This window comes from Python bivittatus, unplaced genomic scaffold (genome assembly GCF_059951505.1).
Source record: "Python bivittatus isolate LINGU-HERP-01145 unplaced genomic scaffold, Pbiv_v1 ctg000200_np1212, whole genome shotgun sequence".
In the NCBI taxonomy this organism is placed as follows: domain Eukaryota; kingdom Metazoa; phylum Chordata; class Lepidosauria; order Squamata; family Pythonidae; genus Python; species Python bivittatus.
Window position 1 is genome coordinate 5510570 of NW_028277040.1, and position 16425 is coordinate 5526994.

The 16425-nt window shown below is 40.5% G+C and overlaps 1 protein-coding gene and 1 long non-coding RNA gene across 3 annotated transcripts in view; one reads left to right on the forward strand and one right to left on the reverse strand.

The window, feature by feature from the left end:
* Positions 1-16425, reverse strand: part of PARD3B (par-3 family cell polarity regulator beta) — a 560921-nt gene that overhangs the window by 1999 nt on the left and 542497 nt on the right. Inside the window, exon 24 of one of the 2 annotated variants that reach the window (XM_088135640.1) lies at positions 1170-1220. The exons of the other annotated variant lie outside the window; for it this stretch is intronic. Within the exon in view, the coding sequence (XP_087991766.1) occupies positions 1170-1220 (51 nt within the window). The remainder of the gene's footprint in view (positions 1-1169; positions 1221-16425) is intronic. 2 annotated transcript variants of the gene reach the window in all.
* Positions 2374-8565, forward strand: LOC148216528 (uncharacterized). Its single transcript, XR_015795227.1, has 3 exons — positions 2374-3063; positions 4988-5440; positions 8077-8565. It is a non-coding gene; the product is annotated as an uncharacterized LOC148216528 (long non-coding RNA).

A 16425-nucleotide genomic window follows, 5' to 3' on the forward strand; every position in this document is an offset into this window, starting at 1 on the left:
ATAAATAAAATTGAATTGAAATTGAATACTGGTAGTTTGGGAAAAAAACATTTATTTTGAAGGAAAATATTTAATATTAATCCACAATTGTGTGTGTGTGTGTCTTCATCCTGGTCCTTTTGGGAGTGTAATCTCCAGGAAGACAGGCAAAAGCCAATGTGTAATTTCCTAATGTGCTAATGTATCAGAATAGCTTGATCTGGCAACTTACTTATCTAGTAAAACAAAACTATTCATGATGGCAGATGGTAAATTGTACGTATGTGGAACTTCTGATGACTCTTATGACTAAAACCCTTTAATGAGTAGCTCAAAGTAGAGGGGTGTATGTATCAATTTTTATTGACCTTAGTCCCAGGGTTCCCTTGGTGACAACTAGGTTAAAAGCATACCTTTCACCTTGCTCTTCTTCTGATGGAATCTTTTTTAATTATACCTGGAACATTAAAAAAATGGATATCCAGGTGGCACAATCTTTTAATTAAGCAAGCTCAATTGGGTATTTATAAATAGCACTTGGGAAACTGTGCTATTGCTTATCCATTAATAGATATGGCTTGGAATACTATTGTGGTTAGAATACTGGATTAGAATTAGTGTGAAAATTAGTTCTGACATGGTCAAAACTAAACAACCTGATCTAGTTATCAGGCTGTTACCAAAACTAATGGATAGATGGAAATGATCTCCTGGCCAAAAGAGAGTCGCTTGTAGCTCTTTACATAGAACGGGGACAAGAAAGTGGCACAAGAAGTGTGAACATTGTTATAGAGCTCACATTTGATGCAGAGCAGTAGTTGAAATTCTTTCATAATTACTTCACAGCTTTGTTACTTGTCTGACCATTTATGTCCTGGGAAATATATTTGTGCAGTTTTTTTCCTTGATAGCCAAGAGAGGCCTGCCAGAGAGTCCTAAAATGATGACTGTCACTTGGTTATATTAGGCTGGGACCTCTGTCTCAGCCTACCTTACCTTACAGGGTAGTTGTAAAGGATAAATTCTGGAGGAAGAGACCATTGCCTGGAGGGCTGTCATGGCCCTGGCCTACGATTCTCCTTGGGTGAAGAACAGGAAGGGCTTCTAGACAGGGCTGACTGCAGAGGGTTCAGGCTCAGGCCTCAATACTACTGAAATGGTTACCTCACATAATACACAGTGGCACCTACCTCCATAGACTCTGACCTTCAGTTAGATGCCAGACTGCCTTTGGGTAGGCACTAAAAGATGGAAAGACAAAGGGATGCATTTTTAGTGAAGGTAAGTTCAAAGAATGAGCAGAACTGGTTGTGAGCATCATGTACTTTAATGCACCAGGTCCTGGACTCATAGCCACCAGCTATGCTGGGACAGAGATTATATTGCACATATTGAAGGCTTCATGAAAGTGCTGTTAGGTATTGAACAACTTTCTGTTACAACCTATACTCATGTGCTTCAAATGTTGCATTAACTCCTTGACTTCTGTTTTGCCTTGACTGTCCATGTTTTGCTCTTCAAACCTTGGTTGTGGGGTTGTGTTTGACTTCTGGAATCATCTGCCTCATCTTGACTACATTCTTCCTTTCCCTTTGAATCCAGTTTGCTTATAGGAACCCCAGGTCTTGATTTGGACTGCATTCGTTTAACAGCTTTGCCCTACAAATTAACTGAGAGTGCCTCCTTTAATTTTTGAGTGGATGAAAAGCCAATGAGCCAGGACAAATTCCTTGGAAGTAAGGCAGGATATAAATCTAGGAAATAAAAATAAATAACAAATGTAGGTCAACATGGCAAAGCATGGTAACGTATCTTAGCTTACTGTGCAATGAAGTGGTATGGACAGACCCATTCTTAACACTGAAAGAACTGGATTTCACATTTGAAAAATGGTTCAGAAAGATGGGTACTCTTGAACTGTAAAATTCTGTTAACTTAGTACCTTGCTTAATCACAGTGCCAGATATCAGTAATCTGGAAAGAGAGGATAAAAGTGGGGAGAGAAGAGTGTAAGGGAGGTGACCTTTTGGCATTGAAGAGGCCACAAGGTAGCTCAAATTAAGTTACTTTTCATTTTCTGCCTCCCTGGTCTTCACTCCTATGCAGTCTGCAGAGAAATCATTCAAACATCATGCTAAGAGATGGGGCTGCTTCAGAAACAGATCTGTTTTGTTTGCTTTGCATGTTAATGGATTTGGACAGTTAAAAAAAAATCTATTGCCTTTATTGTAGTTTTCAGATATATGTATTATCTATTTGTTTTTCTTTTTGTCGGTGGGAGGGAGCTGATCATAGAAATTTGTTTTATAGTACATATATCACGGGTCCTAAAATTGCTATCTGATACTTGACCAGCTTCGTTGTGACATAATTAATAATTATGGCTAGCATCCATGGCACTTAGACTGTTCCGAGCGCTTTGCATGTATCATTTAGTTGTAATCTTTAGGCTGGCCAACGTGTTTTTCCTCATGTACGAAAGAGGACGGCTTGACTTAGTGAAGCAGCCATCAGCCCAGGCATCTCTTTAGTCACACAGCCACCTCAGCCCAAAGCATGTCCAATTCCCTTGTAAGGTTCATTTTACTCTCAGACTTCCTCCAAGAAGCCCAGAGCAGCATTTGTAGCCTCACAGTTTTCAGGAGAGTCCGGCAGATAGACTGCAATTTGCCAAAAGAGCTTCAAAAGTGGAAGGAGCACTTGAGCTCCCTTTTCTCATTCTTGGGTGGCCTAAATATCTTCTCCTGGATGGGCTTTCTCCTCCTTTCTGTCCTTACAGTATGGTTTGTAATGAAAGGAAATTATGTTTTGTTTTTTAAGATTATATCTGGATTGCAGTGCTTCTCCGCCTCCATTCAAATTAATTAGTGCTATTATAATTCCTTCGTGGGCAAAGCTTTCAGTGCTCCCTCACCTCCCATTGCTTTGAAGCTGTAATACATCTGGAAGCCATCAGGGGGCAGCTATGACCAGAAAAGAGCGAAACCAGAAGGAAACTAGAAAAACACAGGCAGAGCTGAGAAAGGAGGAGTAAGATGAGGAGCTATCAAAGAAGAGAGAAGCAATGCAAATAGAGGAACAAAGGTAAACATGTTATGGGACTATCTATAGAAAGAGTGTGGGGAGGGAGGGAGGGAGAAGAGAACACAATATTATTAGCTAGAGAAACATAAAAAACCTTGAAGTATGCATTCATATTAGAAGAAGGGTATTAAGCATTAGTGAAATGGAAAAGGAAGAAAGGAAGGAAGAAAGGGAGGGAGGGAGGGAAGGAAGGAAGGAAGGAAGGAAGGAAGGAAGGAAGGAAGGAAGGAAGGAAGGAAGGAAGGAAGGAAGGAAGGAAGGAAGGAAGGAAGGAAGGACAAGCTTTGAAACCTGAGCATGTGCATTTAATGAGGCCAAATCTAAGGGTGTCAATATTATTTCTCTCAATACTTCAGTAGTATAAAGAGAGGCAATGGGTACTCTTTCTTTCCACATTTTCTTTTTTTTAAAAAGCCGTTTCTGATTCAGCGAAGTCTTTCAAAGTGCACTTCTTCCCAGCCACCCTCTTGGTTCCGGCAGGTTAACTTCATTAAAGGGTTCCTTCGGCTGCTTTCATGTTTGCTCGGAGTCCTACTGGGTGGCTACATTAGGCGGAAAAAAAGCCCTCAGTCGGATGATGGTAAACGGATGTTTTACACCACACCGGTGAATGGAATGCCTGGGCGGGCAAGAGAGGGCCTTGGAGAGGAGCTGGATCTTCGGCAGCTATTAATTATGCCCCAAAGACAAGGCCCAGACCCTCAGTGAGAAATAGCCTTAGGATCTGAAATGTAGCTGAACGAGAATCTCAGCAAATTGAATTCTAAGGAAGAAGAAACCCCGTGCCGTCTGCTAGTGACCTCTCTGCGATAAGAGATCTAAATGGATGGTGTTTCCCTTGTACTTCCCGTACTTATTATGCAGCTACAGCAGCTACTGCTGGCTATCTCAAAGCTTTGTCATCAGGCCTTTATTTTATATTTCTTTTTTCCTGCCTCCTTTCTGCAGAGTTGGGTGAACGAGTAAGGTTTTCTTCATGAGTCCACATTCACTACATTCCTTGGAGGAGACTTTGAAATCAAAGAACTGGCAGAGGACCACCATTAGGAAATTAGACCAGCTGCCTAACAAACAAACATCCATACGGTCCTTTTATTCTATCCTAGCAAGAATGCTTTATAACAGGCTTTTTGCCTATTGTTTAATTCACCATTTTTTAAGATCCAGTTTTCTCCCCGTTTTTGGCTTGATAGACCAAGGGGATACCCCTTATCTTTTGAACATGTGTATGTAAGCATGGGTGCATGAATGTGGAAGTATTATTTATACCCACACTGCCAATTCATTACAGTGCAACTTCTAGGATACATTTGTGAATTGCAATACTCAGATGTATTTTACTAATACCTCTTTAAGCATTGCAGCAAACACTTTTACTCCGGTGCAGGGCAGATTAAGGTAAAGTCTGCTTTGTGTTGAGCTTGACTTCTGGCAATTTCATGACTACATCTATGAGGTCCTCTTAGCAACAACACAGTAGTGCCTGGCCACTGCTGCCTTGTGGGGTATTTTTTTTCCAACTAATTTTCTGCCTTGGGATTTTCTGGTGGTCTCTGTCTAGGTCTGACATGATTTGAATAGACTTTTTAAAAAATGCAATGCAAAAGAAAGGGGAATACAGCAATTACGAAGGCCTAATTAATTAGTAACATCAATAAACAACTTTCCTCCCAAGTTCAGGTCATAGTTCAACCCTTTTTAGAATGTAACAAGTTCTGTAACTCTGGTCTAGTCCAAGGACTGACTTAGTGCAAGAAATAATGCTCCTTCAGCATTCTTGACAGATGATAATATAACCTCTGCTTCAATAGTTCCATCAGGGTGGGTTTGCCACCTCTGAGGCAAGCCATACCATGTTCACACTCCTTGAACTATTAAGACATATCTTAATGTTTACTAAAGTTTGCTTTCTTTCCATTTCCAGCTGCTGTTATCTGCCCTTTCTTCTGAAGCAGTCAAGATTAAGCATGTTCCACAGTCTACAGGAAGTCATCCAAATATTTGGAGACATTTATCATGTCTTCCCTTAATCATATACTCTTCAGGCGTAGCAACCCTACCTCTTAGGTCTAGTGTTGCTGTTAGATAAAGTAATCTTGTCCTCTTGGATGAAGGATCCTCAAAAGCAGCAACCAAGTATTGCAGTAAATAAGCCTATTGTCCTCACACGTCTTCAGTCCAGTGGACTTTTCCATATGACATGGGAGGAGTGATATCTAGTTCTTTGCCTCAAGAAGGGAAATGTCTCAAGCTGACCCTGCCAGGATTTGATGGAAAACACCATCAGTGACAGATGGTGGAAAGTGTTAAGAGAAACTAGTGTCAAGCTTATAGAAGAACAACTGGCTAAAGAATAGCCAATGTGGCTTCCGTAAGGGTAAATCTTTCACTAATTTCCTAGATTTTTTTTAGTGTTTCAGCAAACATGTAGGTATGATTGACTTGAGAAGTACAGAATGGTTTTACCCAATGCTTTTCTCTATATGGACCACTACATATATGTAAAAGCTTTTGAGGACTATCGCATATACCAAGAATCACTAACTTGGCATCTGTGGGCACCATGACACAGATACTCCACCCAATACTGTTTCTACAGAACCCAAAATTAAATAAAAAACTCTTTTATATTTATTATTTTAATGGCTGAAATTCTGCAGTATCACCAACGCTCTTGAGATTTTTGGGTTCCCACCAGATATCTTATGAGGCCTCAAGTAAATCCAACAAAATCTTAGGAGATTTACTAACTTTATGTGAGTTTGGACAGTCTGTTTTATTATGGTGCCAGTATAAAGCACCATCTGTAGTACCCTGACAGACCATTAGTGGACCTCAGACCACAGGTAGGAAACTACTGATACATTGTACTTAGACTTCAAAAAGCTTGTGGCAAAGACCTTCAACAAAGCAGCCATGAGATACGAGAATGGGCCCCTTGTATATTGACAATGAACAGGAAGAACAAGAAGGAAAGAATAGGAAGAAGTGAATTATTATTCTGGAGAGATATACAAAGTGAAGGTTCCTAAGGATTTGTATTGGGATCAGTGCTTTATACAGTGGTACCTCGGGATACGAACGCCTCTACTAACGAACTTTTCAGGTTACGACCAGCTCCGGCCGCAAAAATTTACCTCGATGTGCGAACTCCACCTCGGGGTACGTCATTTTTCTGCCCTGACACGTGGTCCGCGGCCGTTTTCCCTGGTCCGCGGATGCCAGAATGGATTAACGGTAATTACATTGAACCTTATGGGAAAATTTGCTTCGGGGTGCGACCAAATTCGGAGGGCGGAACGGAATAACCGGATTTACACTGAGCCCTATGGGGAAATTTGTGGTTACAACCAACTCGGGATACGCCCAGAGTCACGGAACGCATTAAGTTCGTATCCCGAGGTACCACTGTACATAGTTTCTATATTACCTGGAGTTAGTATATAACAGCGAACTTAACAGTGAACAGTGAATTTGCCAGTAACACTAAATTCTTCAGGAAGGTAAAATCAAAAAGGGATTATAAAGAGCTCCAAAAAGGATCTTTCTAAATAGGGTTAATACATTTTATAATGAAAAATGCAATTCAGTTGAGGCAACTACAAAGATGGGCATATTGGAGAAAACATCCAAATGTCACATATGCATATTTGTGGTTCTGGGCTTACTGTGTCTGACAAAAATGAAATCTTGACATCATGGAGGATAGTACAATGAAAATATGAAGTCAATATGCAACAGCTATATAAAAAGGACCAATGCCATGCTAGGAAACATTGAAAGAGATTGAAAAAACTGTCACTATAGTAATGCTATTATCTAAATGTATGATGCAGCCATATTTGAAATATTGTGTAGAGTTCTAGTCACTGCATGTCAAAAAGATCATCACAGAGATGGACATTGGGCAGTAATAGGCAACCAAAATTATTGGGGCTTGTCTATCCTTAAAAAATGTAGCATTATATTAGAAAGAAGGTAGGTAATGGTGGTGGTGGTGAACAAATTGTATAAAATCGCACATTGCATAGAAATACTTGAAATTATTTTTCTCAGTCTCATAATATTATAATTCAGGTTACTCACTGAAACTTAGTCCAGGGAAATTCAGGACTGCTACAAAAAAGTACTTCTTCACATTTAAAAATGCAATGTGTTGCCTTCAGGTATGATGATGGCCACCAATATATGCAGCTTTAAAAAGTAACTACAGGTAATCCTCGCTTAACAACCATTTGTTAAACGACAGTTCAAAGTTATGACAGCCTTGGAAAAAGTGCTTTACAACCTGTACTCACATTTACGATTGTCGCAAACCATTGCACCACCCCCCGCAGTCACGTGATCACGATTTGTGAGCTTTTTAATGATGCTTGTTAAGTGAATCACCACTGTCATTAAGCGAATCACTGCAGTCGTTAAGTGAACCACGTGGTCATTAAGCGAATTCTAGCAAAAAACGTTCATTGGAGAAGCTGGATTCGTTTAATGACTATGTGATTTGCTTAATGGTCACATGATTTGCTTAATGACCATGTGATTCGCTTAGCAACCATCGTAAAAATAGTCATAAAATTGGGTCCAGTCACACGGTGACTTGCTTAACGACCACCCCTGCTTAATGGCAAATTTTCCAGTCTCTATTTCCAGTGGTGGTTAGTGAAGACTACCTGTAGATAAATTCACGGAGGACAAGACTGCTGGCCTTCATGACTACATGCTCCCTCTAGCAGCACACCTTCAAGGTTTTTCTAGGGAGCAAGAGTGGAAGAAGGCTGTCATCCTTATATCCTGTTTGTAATGCGCTGGCTGTGAGATGGGATTCCTTAAAAATTGATTGAGCAGAAATGTTCAGACCTTCTTAAAATGTGATGCCAAGAACTGGAGACATTATTTCACTTTGCACTCTAATACAGAGTGAAGCAAAACAATTTTTTCTGATGATCTGAACACTGTGCTTCTGTTCGTACAGCCTAACATACCGTTGGCTTTGGTTTCTGGTGTGTTTTTTAGATGCATTGCCCACTGACTGCACTTCAGCTTATGAGCCATTAAGACACCTTGATGGACTGCATTCAAGTCAAGTTACCCTCATCTTATATTTGAGTATTTTTTACTTTTTGGGGGGCAACCATTGGTAAAGTATTTTTCTTTCTGTTTGATTTCATCTTGTTTGTTTTAGTTCAGTGTTCCTGCCCAACTTTGCATTGTCTGCATATTTGACAAGCTACCTCTCTACCTCCTCCTTCAAGTTATTTCTACTGGGCCTAGAAGAGGACCTTGTGACCTTCTATTCAAGACTTCTCTCCAGGCTAGTGCTGAGCATATAATAAGTAGGCATTAGGTGCAGATTATTAACAACCATGCATGATAGATTGCCCCAGCAGGTGGCAGCACCTGGTTAATCCTGTCTGTGCTCAGAAGCTAAGCAGGATTGGACTTGGTTAATACTTGAATGGGAGACTACTACATAATTCCATGGTAGACTGGGAAATTGAAAAACAGCTTGAGAGAAAGTAATAGCAAATCACTTCCATGCCATTGCCAAGAAAACTGCCTAGACATGTCCATAGAGTCACCAGGAGCCAAACTGAAGGAGACTTCACATTTATGACACATTAGTATGCAATATAAGGACTGGCCCAATGGAATCCCATAAGCTTCATGGCTAAGTTAGTGTTTGAAACCAAGGCTCTATTGACATTCAAATTTCTACCATACTGGCTAGACAATTGTTATTTTTATATGAGAACAAGGATGCTAGAAACCAGTCCCTATCTTAGCCAGTAAAGTACTGAAGGATAAGCTATTAATTTTAATGTTTAGAACAAGAAAATAGAAATGACTAATTATTGAAATAGCTCCTGACATTTCTACTTTCTCCACTCACGCCCATTCAACAGTGGCTAACTAAAGCTTTCCAGCTATTTGCAATCTTGCCAAAACGAGCAACAATCTTTAGCATTTATTAGGCAGTACCCAGACACGAAGGCTGTATTTCTGCCCAACTTCTTCTACAAGTTATCTTGTCCTCAAACCAGAACAACTGCCCATCTTGCCAGACTCCAGTTAACAAGGACTTTTCAGACTAGGGCTGGTACCATTCAAAGGGGTAACTATGACTCAGAGAAAGGAACAGGGTGCAATGCTCAGAATATGGTAACCAAATATGGAGCTGCCAAGCACTGAGCATTTAATCAGTGGTTAAGTGTGGTGTGGTGGTTAAGGCATCAGGTTAAGGAGACCGGGTGTTCTGGTCCCACCTTAGGCACAAAACCAGCTGGGTGACCTTGGACCAGTCATTCTCTCCCAGCTGTGGGAAGCAGGCAAGGGCAAACTTCTTCCAAAATCTTGCCAAGAAAACTGCAGGAGCTTGTGCAGGCAGTTGCCAGGAGTCAAAAATACAAAAACAAAACCCTGACTCAAAGGCACACACCCACACCCACACTTTTACCTTACACTAAAAATCTTTATAATCATACCCCATTCTGATGGATTTTTCCAGTGAACTCCTGTGGAAGTGAAATGAGTGGGAAAAGGAAGGACTCCCCCACTTTACCCTCCCAACAACTTCACATCCTCAAAAGCCTGGAGCCCATTCACTGTGTCGACAACATTAAGGAACTTTTCCCAGTTAAAGCTGTATATTTTTTTAAAAAAGAGTCTAAAAGTAAATGGAAGAGAAAAGAAGAAAGAAAGCTAACTTCTAAGTGATGGTGTAAAGGGCAAAAAATTAAAGAGACTTCAAACGTTCATGCAGCGCATCTCTTTAAAATGGTTGTGGGAGCTATGAGGAAGCATAGGCAAACAAGCACATTGGAGAGCAAGCCCACAAACAAAAGAGGTGGCCATAAATAAGTTCTGAGAACAACATTCACTATTTATGATGGTTTTGTTGCAGTAATTCTTAGAAGAACAACATGTTCCTTTTTATATTTATTTAGTTGTGTTCCTCACTATGTTTCACATTCCATGGTTTTTTCCCCTAACATTGTAGGAGGCAGCTCTCCTCATTTCGAAGTCCAGGGACAGAGAACTAAGGCCAGAAGGTCTGCACAGTATTTTATTTTACATTTATTTTTCTGCCAGCAGTTCTGTTATAAACACTGCCATAAAAATAGATTCCTAAGCCAAATTATTACAGAGATATTTCATTTCCTTCCAGCCTGAAACTCAACAAATAAATTTTCCCTCACCTCATCCGTCTTTCTCTTTCTCTTTCTCTTTTCTTTTCTTTCTTGTTTGCAGTGCTTGACTCTGTTTGATAAGCCAGAAAATGTATGAAAATGTCAACTGCTATCTCCTCTACATTTAGCAGCGCTTTAGCTTGCAGCCTCTCACCTTTACAAGTATACACATTTTGGAATGTATTTACATCCTACTAGAATCACATATTGCTTGGGTCTAACTGGGCGTTAATTTCATAAACACAATTAGAAAAGGCTGTGAAACACAGCAGGAGGCCCAATGCGTTCTACAGCGAAATACACTGCAATTTGACTGAGGGCAAACAATACTTTTTAAGAGACTTCAAAGTGCTTTTGGAGAGCTTTAACCTCTCTGGGTTCATAGGAACTTAAGATGATCCCTGCTGGATCAGACTAAGGATCTATCACATCTAGCATGTGAGAAGATTCAGAGGGGATGAGATAGCACTCTTCAAATGCCTGAAAGGATATCACACAAGAATTTTCTACTCTTATTCCAGAGTGCAGCACACCGAGTAATACATTTCAATCCCAGGAAGGCAGATTCAGACTGAACATTGACAAAAAAAAAACCCCTAACGATAGCAGCTGTTTGATAATGGAACCAGTTACCCAGAAAGGTGGTAGACTCCACTGAATGTGTTCATATGGAAGCTTAAACAGCCATTTGCCTGGGATGTGTTAATTTGGATTTCTGCACTGAGCAGAGGGTCAAATGGACCTTCCAACAATATGGTGCCATGATTCCATCATATTGTGAACAGTGGTTACCTAGATATTGGGTGAGAGGAAGCACAAACCTGTTGATTATTATTGTCTTAAACCATGGTTAAAGATAGCTAAAATCTAAGCTTTGAAACTCATTATTAAACCTAACTAAATTTATCATCACCAACAGATATAAGGAATATGATTAAGGGCATTTTCCTGCTCCTTGGCCTCTTTACTTCCAAGGTGGCAAGCTAAACAATGAGTGTATTGTATAATTACTCTTAATCAAAATTAAAGCTAAAACAAAGCACACTCAGGAAAAAAACCCAATAATCTTGTTCAGATTAGTTTAAAATCTACTCAATGGGTAAGAGGGTTGTAGAATCTATTATCTGTCTTTAGCCTTTGTTTTGTTTTTTGTTTTTAAAATCCATTCTGATTAAAGTGCTACAGTTATATAGAGTTATCACCGTAAGCTATTAATCATGGAGTGTATAGATACCCCTGCTCAGAATTTTGCTTATGTTGTAACATGTGATAATAGCAGCGCAACCAAGCCTAAAAGAAATCTGTAGGTCCAGGCAGGAAAGACAAGGATGCCACTGAAGGAGAGCAGAAGTCATTCCAACAAGGATTAAGCCTTTGGGGAAATTTCAAAGATCAATCTGAAGCCATTCACTCTGGGAACCTAGGAGTGTCACCACTGCAACAGGCCTGAGCAACTGCTTGAGGATCAAATGGGAGAAGCAACTGGGGAAGGATATGAAAACAGATGGAGGATGAAGTCTTTTTGAGCCTTCCATATCTTAATTGCTGGTGTACTTCCTGCCAAAACAGGTATTCTTTAACCAAGTGGAAGCAGTGGGCTGGATGGAAATATGGGAGATCTACAGAGTCCTTTGCTTCCTTGCAAGAACCTGGTGATGGGCTACAAGATCTGGGATGCAAAAATTCAGATGGCAGCAGAGATAAAGTGAACTGGGTTTTGCAGCTCAGATCTAGTAGGCCTAGCATGGTTTCTCGCCTACATGTAGTTTGAAGGAGGAAGGATAGGGCTATGTGTAGAGATGCCTTCTGTTATCATAAGCAGCATCTCCCTGAGGCATTATTATGCCCACTCTGTTTATCACTAAAGTACAAATATCAAAAGTCTTAGGAAGGTGCTCTAAATAAAAAGATAAAGAAAACCCTGAATCTGGATGAAAACCCATTCAGTTGAACATCCTGTATCCCATAATGGCCTACCAAATACCTCTGGGAAGTCCACAAGCAATGCATGCACACAAGAGAACATCACATTAATCCTACCCAGTAGCTGGCATTGACTTCTTCCACAGCCTCCTTTAAGACAAATACTTCCTATGGAAACAGTACCATTTCTTTGACCAAAAATCTTCCCATTCCTACAGAAGATCTGAGATAACATCCAAGAGAATTAGAAGTTTCCCACTGCTAGCATATACTAATAGAAATCTTCCAGATATGGATGCATGGTGGGGAGGCTTGTTATAGCAATTATACAAATGATTGGTTATTCTTTATCCAAAGAGTAAGGGCTTGTCCTTACCAATTGCCTGGTGGTTAGCCACATCTCATCAGAATACCATAGGATATTACATCAGTTAGCTTCAGAGGGGACTCAAGGTGAAACCCTTTCATTCTATTAGGCTAAGGGCAATTGGAAATTTGGCTTTCAAACCACATTTTACAGGAAAGATAGAAAAATGCATCCCTTTGAGTTAGAGTTGCTTTGGTGTGTAACTAGGCTTCTTGAAGTCAAATGTACTGGGAGGGAAACACTACTAGTGTTTAGAACAAGACACTGCACACAGAAGGCAACACTTCTTGGCATTTCCAATTCAAAGGATGTCAGATAGCCAAGGGAGGAAGAACCTCCCTTAGTCAAAGACCTTGGAGGACCACTGCCAGCAGAATCCTGGCTACAGGGAGCCACAGTCTGGCTCAGGATGAGGCAGTAACACCAGCTGTTCAAGAATAGCACATTAATGTTCATAAAATTCTTCGCAGCTCTAACTTGTCCTGTGAGAGGCTTCTCTTGGGTATTGGATTGCCTAGCCATTTTTTTCCTGCCTCCTTCCAACAATAATCCATCATCTTCACAAGAGAAGCAAGCAGAGGTTCATTTTCAGGTTTCAGCAAACAACACTGCAGGCTGTTGCGACTTTATCAGCTGTACATCAGTGAGAATTCACAAGGTGACGTCTCCTCTGCTGCTGCTGCTGCATCGCCAGGCTAGAGAAGTTTTGTCCTCTTCTGTTCCTGCCTTTTATGAAACTGTTAAAGTCACAGCAACCTTGCCAAAAATAAAGGCTGCAATTCCAGATGGCAAGGGAAGACTTTGTAAAAAGAACTAGGGAAAACAAAGAATCAGTTGAGAAGGCAAGTTCATTACATCTCGCCCAGTCAGGGAGAAGAAACTGACACACCCAAGCAGGGAGGACTGGGTTAAACTTAGAGGAAGATTCAAATGAAATGTTACTGCTGACAAAGCTGGGTTATGGGAAGTGCTTTTATTTAGTAAAGACTGTTGCTGGGGCACAAGGTGGTGGAGAGGCTATGGGCATTTCACATAGGAACTTTACAGCATTTCGGAGTCAGCTCTGGACCAGCCTGTTCTGACGCCAGTAGACTTTGGGAGCAGTGTCGATTTATTATTAGCGCTGCTGCTGCGTCTGTAATGCGGCAGCAAGTCTTGTTCCTCTGCAGAGGTTCTGAGCAATCCAGCAAGAACTCCTTTCTCTTGCCATAGCTTGCTGTTCTCATCCTGAGTCTGGCAGCTATGAAAATCATCACAGGTCAGCTGCATGCTGCTTTTCAAGGAACTCGGTGATGGACAGAAATTGCAGAAGTGCCCTGTAAGAGATTAAACCCTTCCTCCTTGGGTGGATTCCTGGCTGTTGATCCAAGATATTTGGTTGTATGAGATGATGGACAAGATGGCATCATCTCCCTGTCTAGTACATTCCAAAGTCAGCTAGACTTATAGTTGTCAGAACGGTAATCCCTATCCTCCACCAGAACTGCTGCTTTTAATTCGACATTTCTCAGAGAAACCAACTTTATTACTGATTTGTACTCACTTCCCTTGGGTACACAGATCTGCACTTTTCAGGGTCTTCCCTAAGGGAAAAGATGAGATAAAGATATAGGAATTGATCTTTGCATCGGAAAAGCATTCTAGGTACTTGATGGTTTTGCTTCTCTTATCATTAGTTTCCAATTCCCTCGATGTTTCCTGGGGAGTTAGTAGTTGCTGTCATTATCTGATGTCTTCTGAATAGCTGAACAGACCTGATGCTATCCTGGGAAGAGGTTCACTGCTGTTTACTATGTATAGAAAGTTGTTCCTGTGTCCTTGTGTTTTATTTCTTAAATACATATAGCCCCAAAACTTCAGCTTTCCTGTCAATCTCCAAAAGATAGGATCCCATCATCAGTAATTCATCAGGAGAATTTCTAAGGGTTTTGTGCATGCAAGTATGTAGGTTTGATTGTAAGTGGAAGGATCATTACCATTAAAGAAACTCTGGAATGGCAGTTTTTGAGAAAACAAATGAAAAGCTGTATTTAGTGTCTTTTGCCCATTGTGAGGGGAATGAATAAAACATTTTATAATATATTTTACAGCTGCCATTTCTTAGAGTTTTCTGCCCTCACAATAGTCAAAGCAGCTTTAGTGGGTTTAGTTGCTGTAAAAACATTTTCTGTTTTGTTTTAAACTGTTCTATTGAAAGAATGTATATGAATTGGCTCATCATTCCTGAAATTTACTGGGGAAAAGGAATATGGAAAGCAGCAGTGGGAAAGGGGTTGTGAGGACAGGTTCAAGGTAATCTTGGCAGCAAAACTCAGGAGCCAGGATCTCCACACAAAAGGGGGTAACCAGCCCCCCCCAGCAATTGCTTTTGAGAATACCCATTGTTGGGTACATGTATGGGTGTATACCTGTACATGTACAAGGCTTGGAAAGAATATGATTTAGGGAGCTGTGCAGTAGGACAAAGGAAAAGAGGGCAAGAGCAGATCTGGAAGAGCAGTCAGTTGTTCTTCCCCTTCCCTAAGGCTGCAGAAATACAACTGACCACCAGATGGCAGCAAAGAGTTTTTGTTTTCTGCATCTCTCTGCTGCCTCTCCGATGGCGTCCAGATTTTTGTGGCCCAGCTGTCGCTGCCCTACTCTTTCCCATTTCGGACTCCATGGAATGGTTTCATCTCTGCCACTCCAATAACAATCTTCTATGCCCAAGGGAAGCTCAGATGGATTTCAGAATGGATCAGCTCTATCATTACAGCATTCTCAGTTACATTGAGCCAACCTTGCTACGAATCCTAATCAACCAGTATTGGGGAATGTGATCAGTTTGTATAGGAAAATACAGTTCCCACTCGAGGTTTGTTATCCTTGATTTGAAGAACAATGGAGCCAAAGTTTCCAAATCCTCTAGATTTCTGTAGAAGAGATTCCCTCACTCAAACTCAGTTGGACATCAAAAGTCTTTGCGTGGTTGGTATTCCATATGTGATATTAAGCAAGTGCATCCGTTGCCCTCCATACTGATGCGTATAGTTTGTACAGTCTTTTGCTGTAGAGTGTGATCCACTTGTGTGATTAATTTCAAAGCTAGGAAATCCGCTAAAGTTCTCTGATTGCAGTAGGACTGCATAAGACGATCTCAGAAGGGATGGGCATTGGGTGGTCCAGTTTTCAATGCAACCTAAAGATCTTTCTCAGCATTAAAAGCACTCTACCATTGGTTCCTAGCACAAATGCTGTTGCCGGGTCATTAATGGCTGAATACTACTCTTTAGCTTATTAGTATTTTCATTTAAAAATATCACTTGGCATAAACTCAACTTCTTCTGAGGGCAAAAGAAACATGGGATCTGTCTCTACAATTACAGTTGCTAAGGAATTGGAATGGAAGCTGTTGTCATATTACCGTAACTCATTACAGCTACTAATTGGACACTCATCTGACAAGTACCTTATTGTTTCAGCAAGGGATAAAAAAGACAATTAGGAACAAAACAAAATTAAAAATCTCTGTATAGCTATAGGTACAGTCAGGTTATTGTTTTTTGTATAGTTACACATTTCAACATAAAGAAGCAACAGCTAATCAGATCTTGTTCAGCCTTTTTGATTTGAATACATAAAACCCTATTCACCATCACCACCCATCCTGCTGTGGCACAGAACTAAAGATAAAGCTACAATGACTTTCAAAGGTACTGACTGCATCAAAGGGTAAATCGATTCCATCAGGAATTACCAGTTCTAACACATTTGAAAATCAAGCTGAATATCTTCGAAATGTATGCCAGGTTTTTTTTTTTGGTCCTTGCTAGAAAACTAAACTAAAATTAAAAAAGCTTTGCCTGAAATTAATCATGAACTATGGTATCCCATATCAATGATACC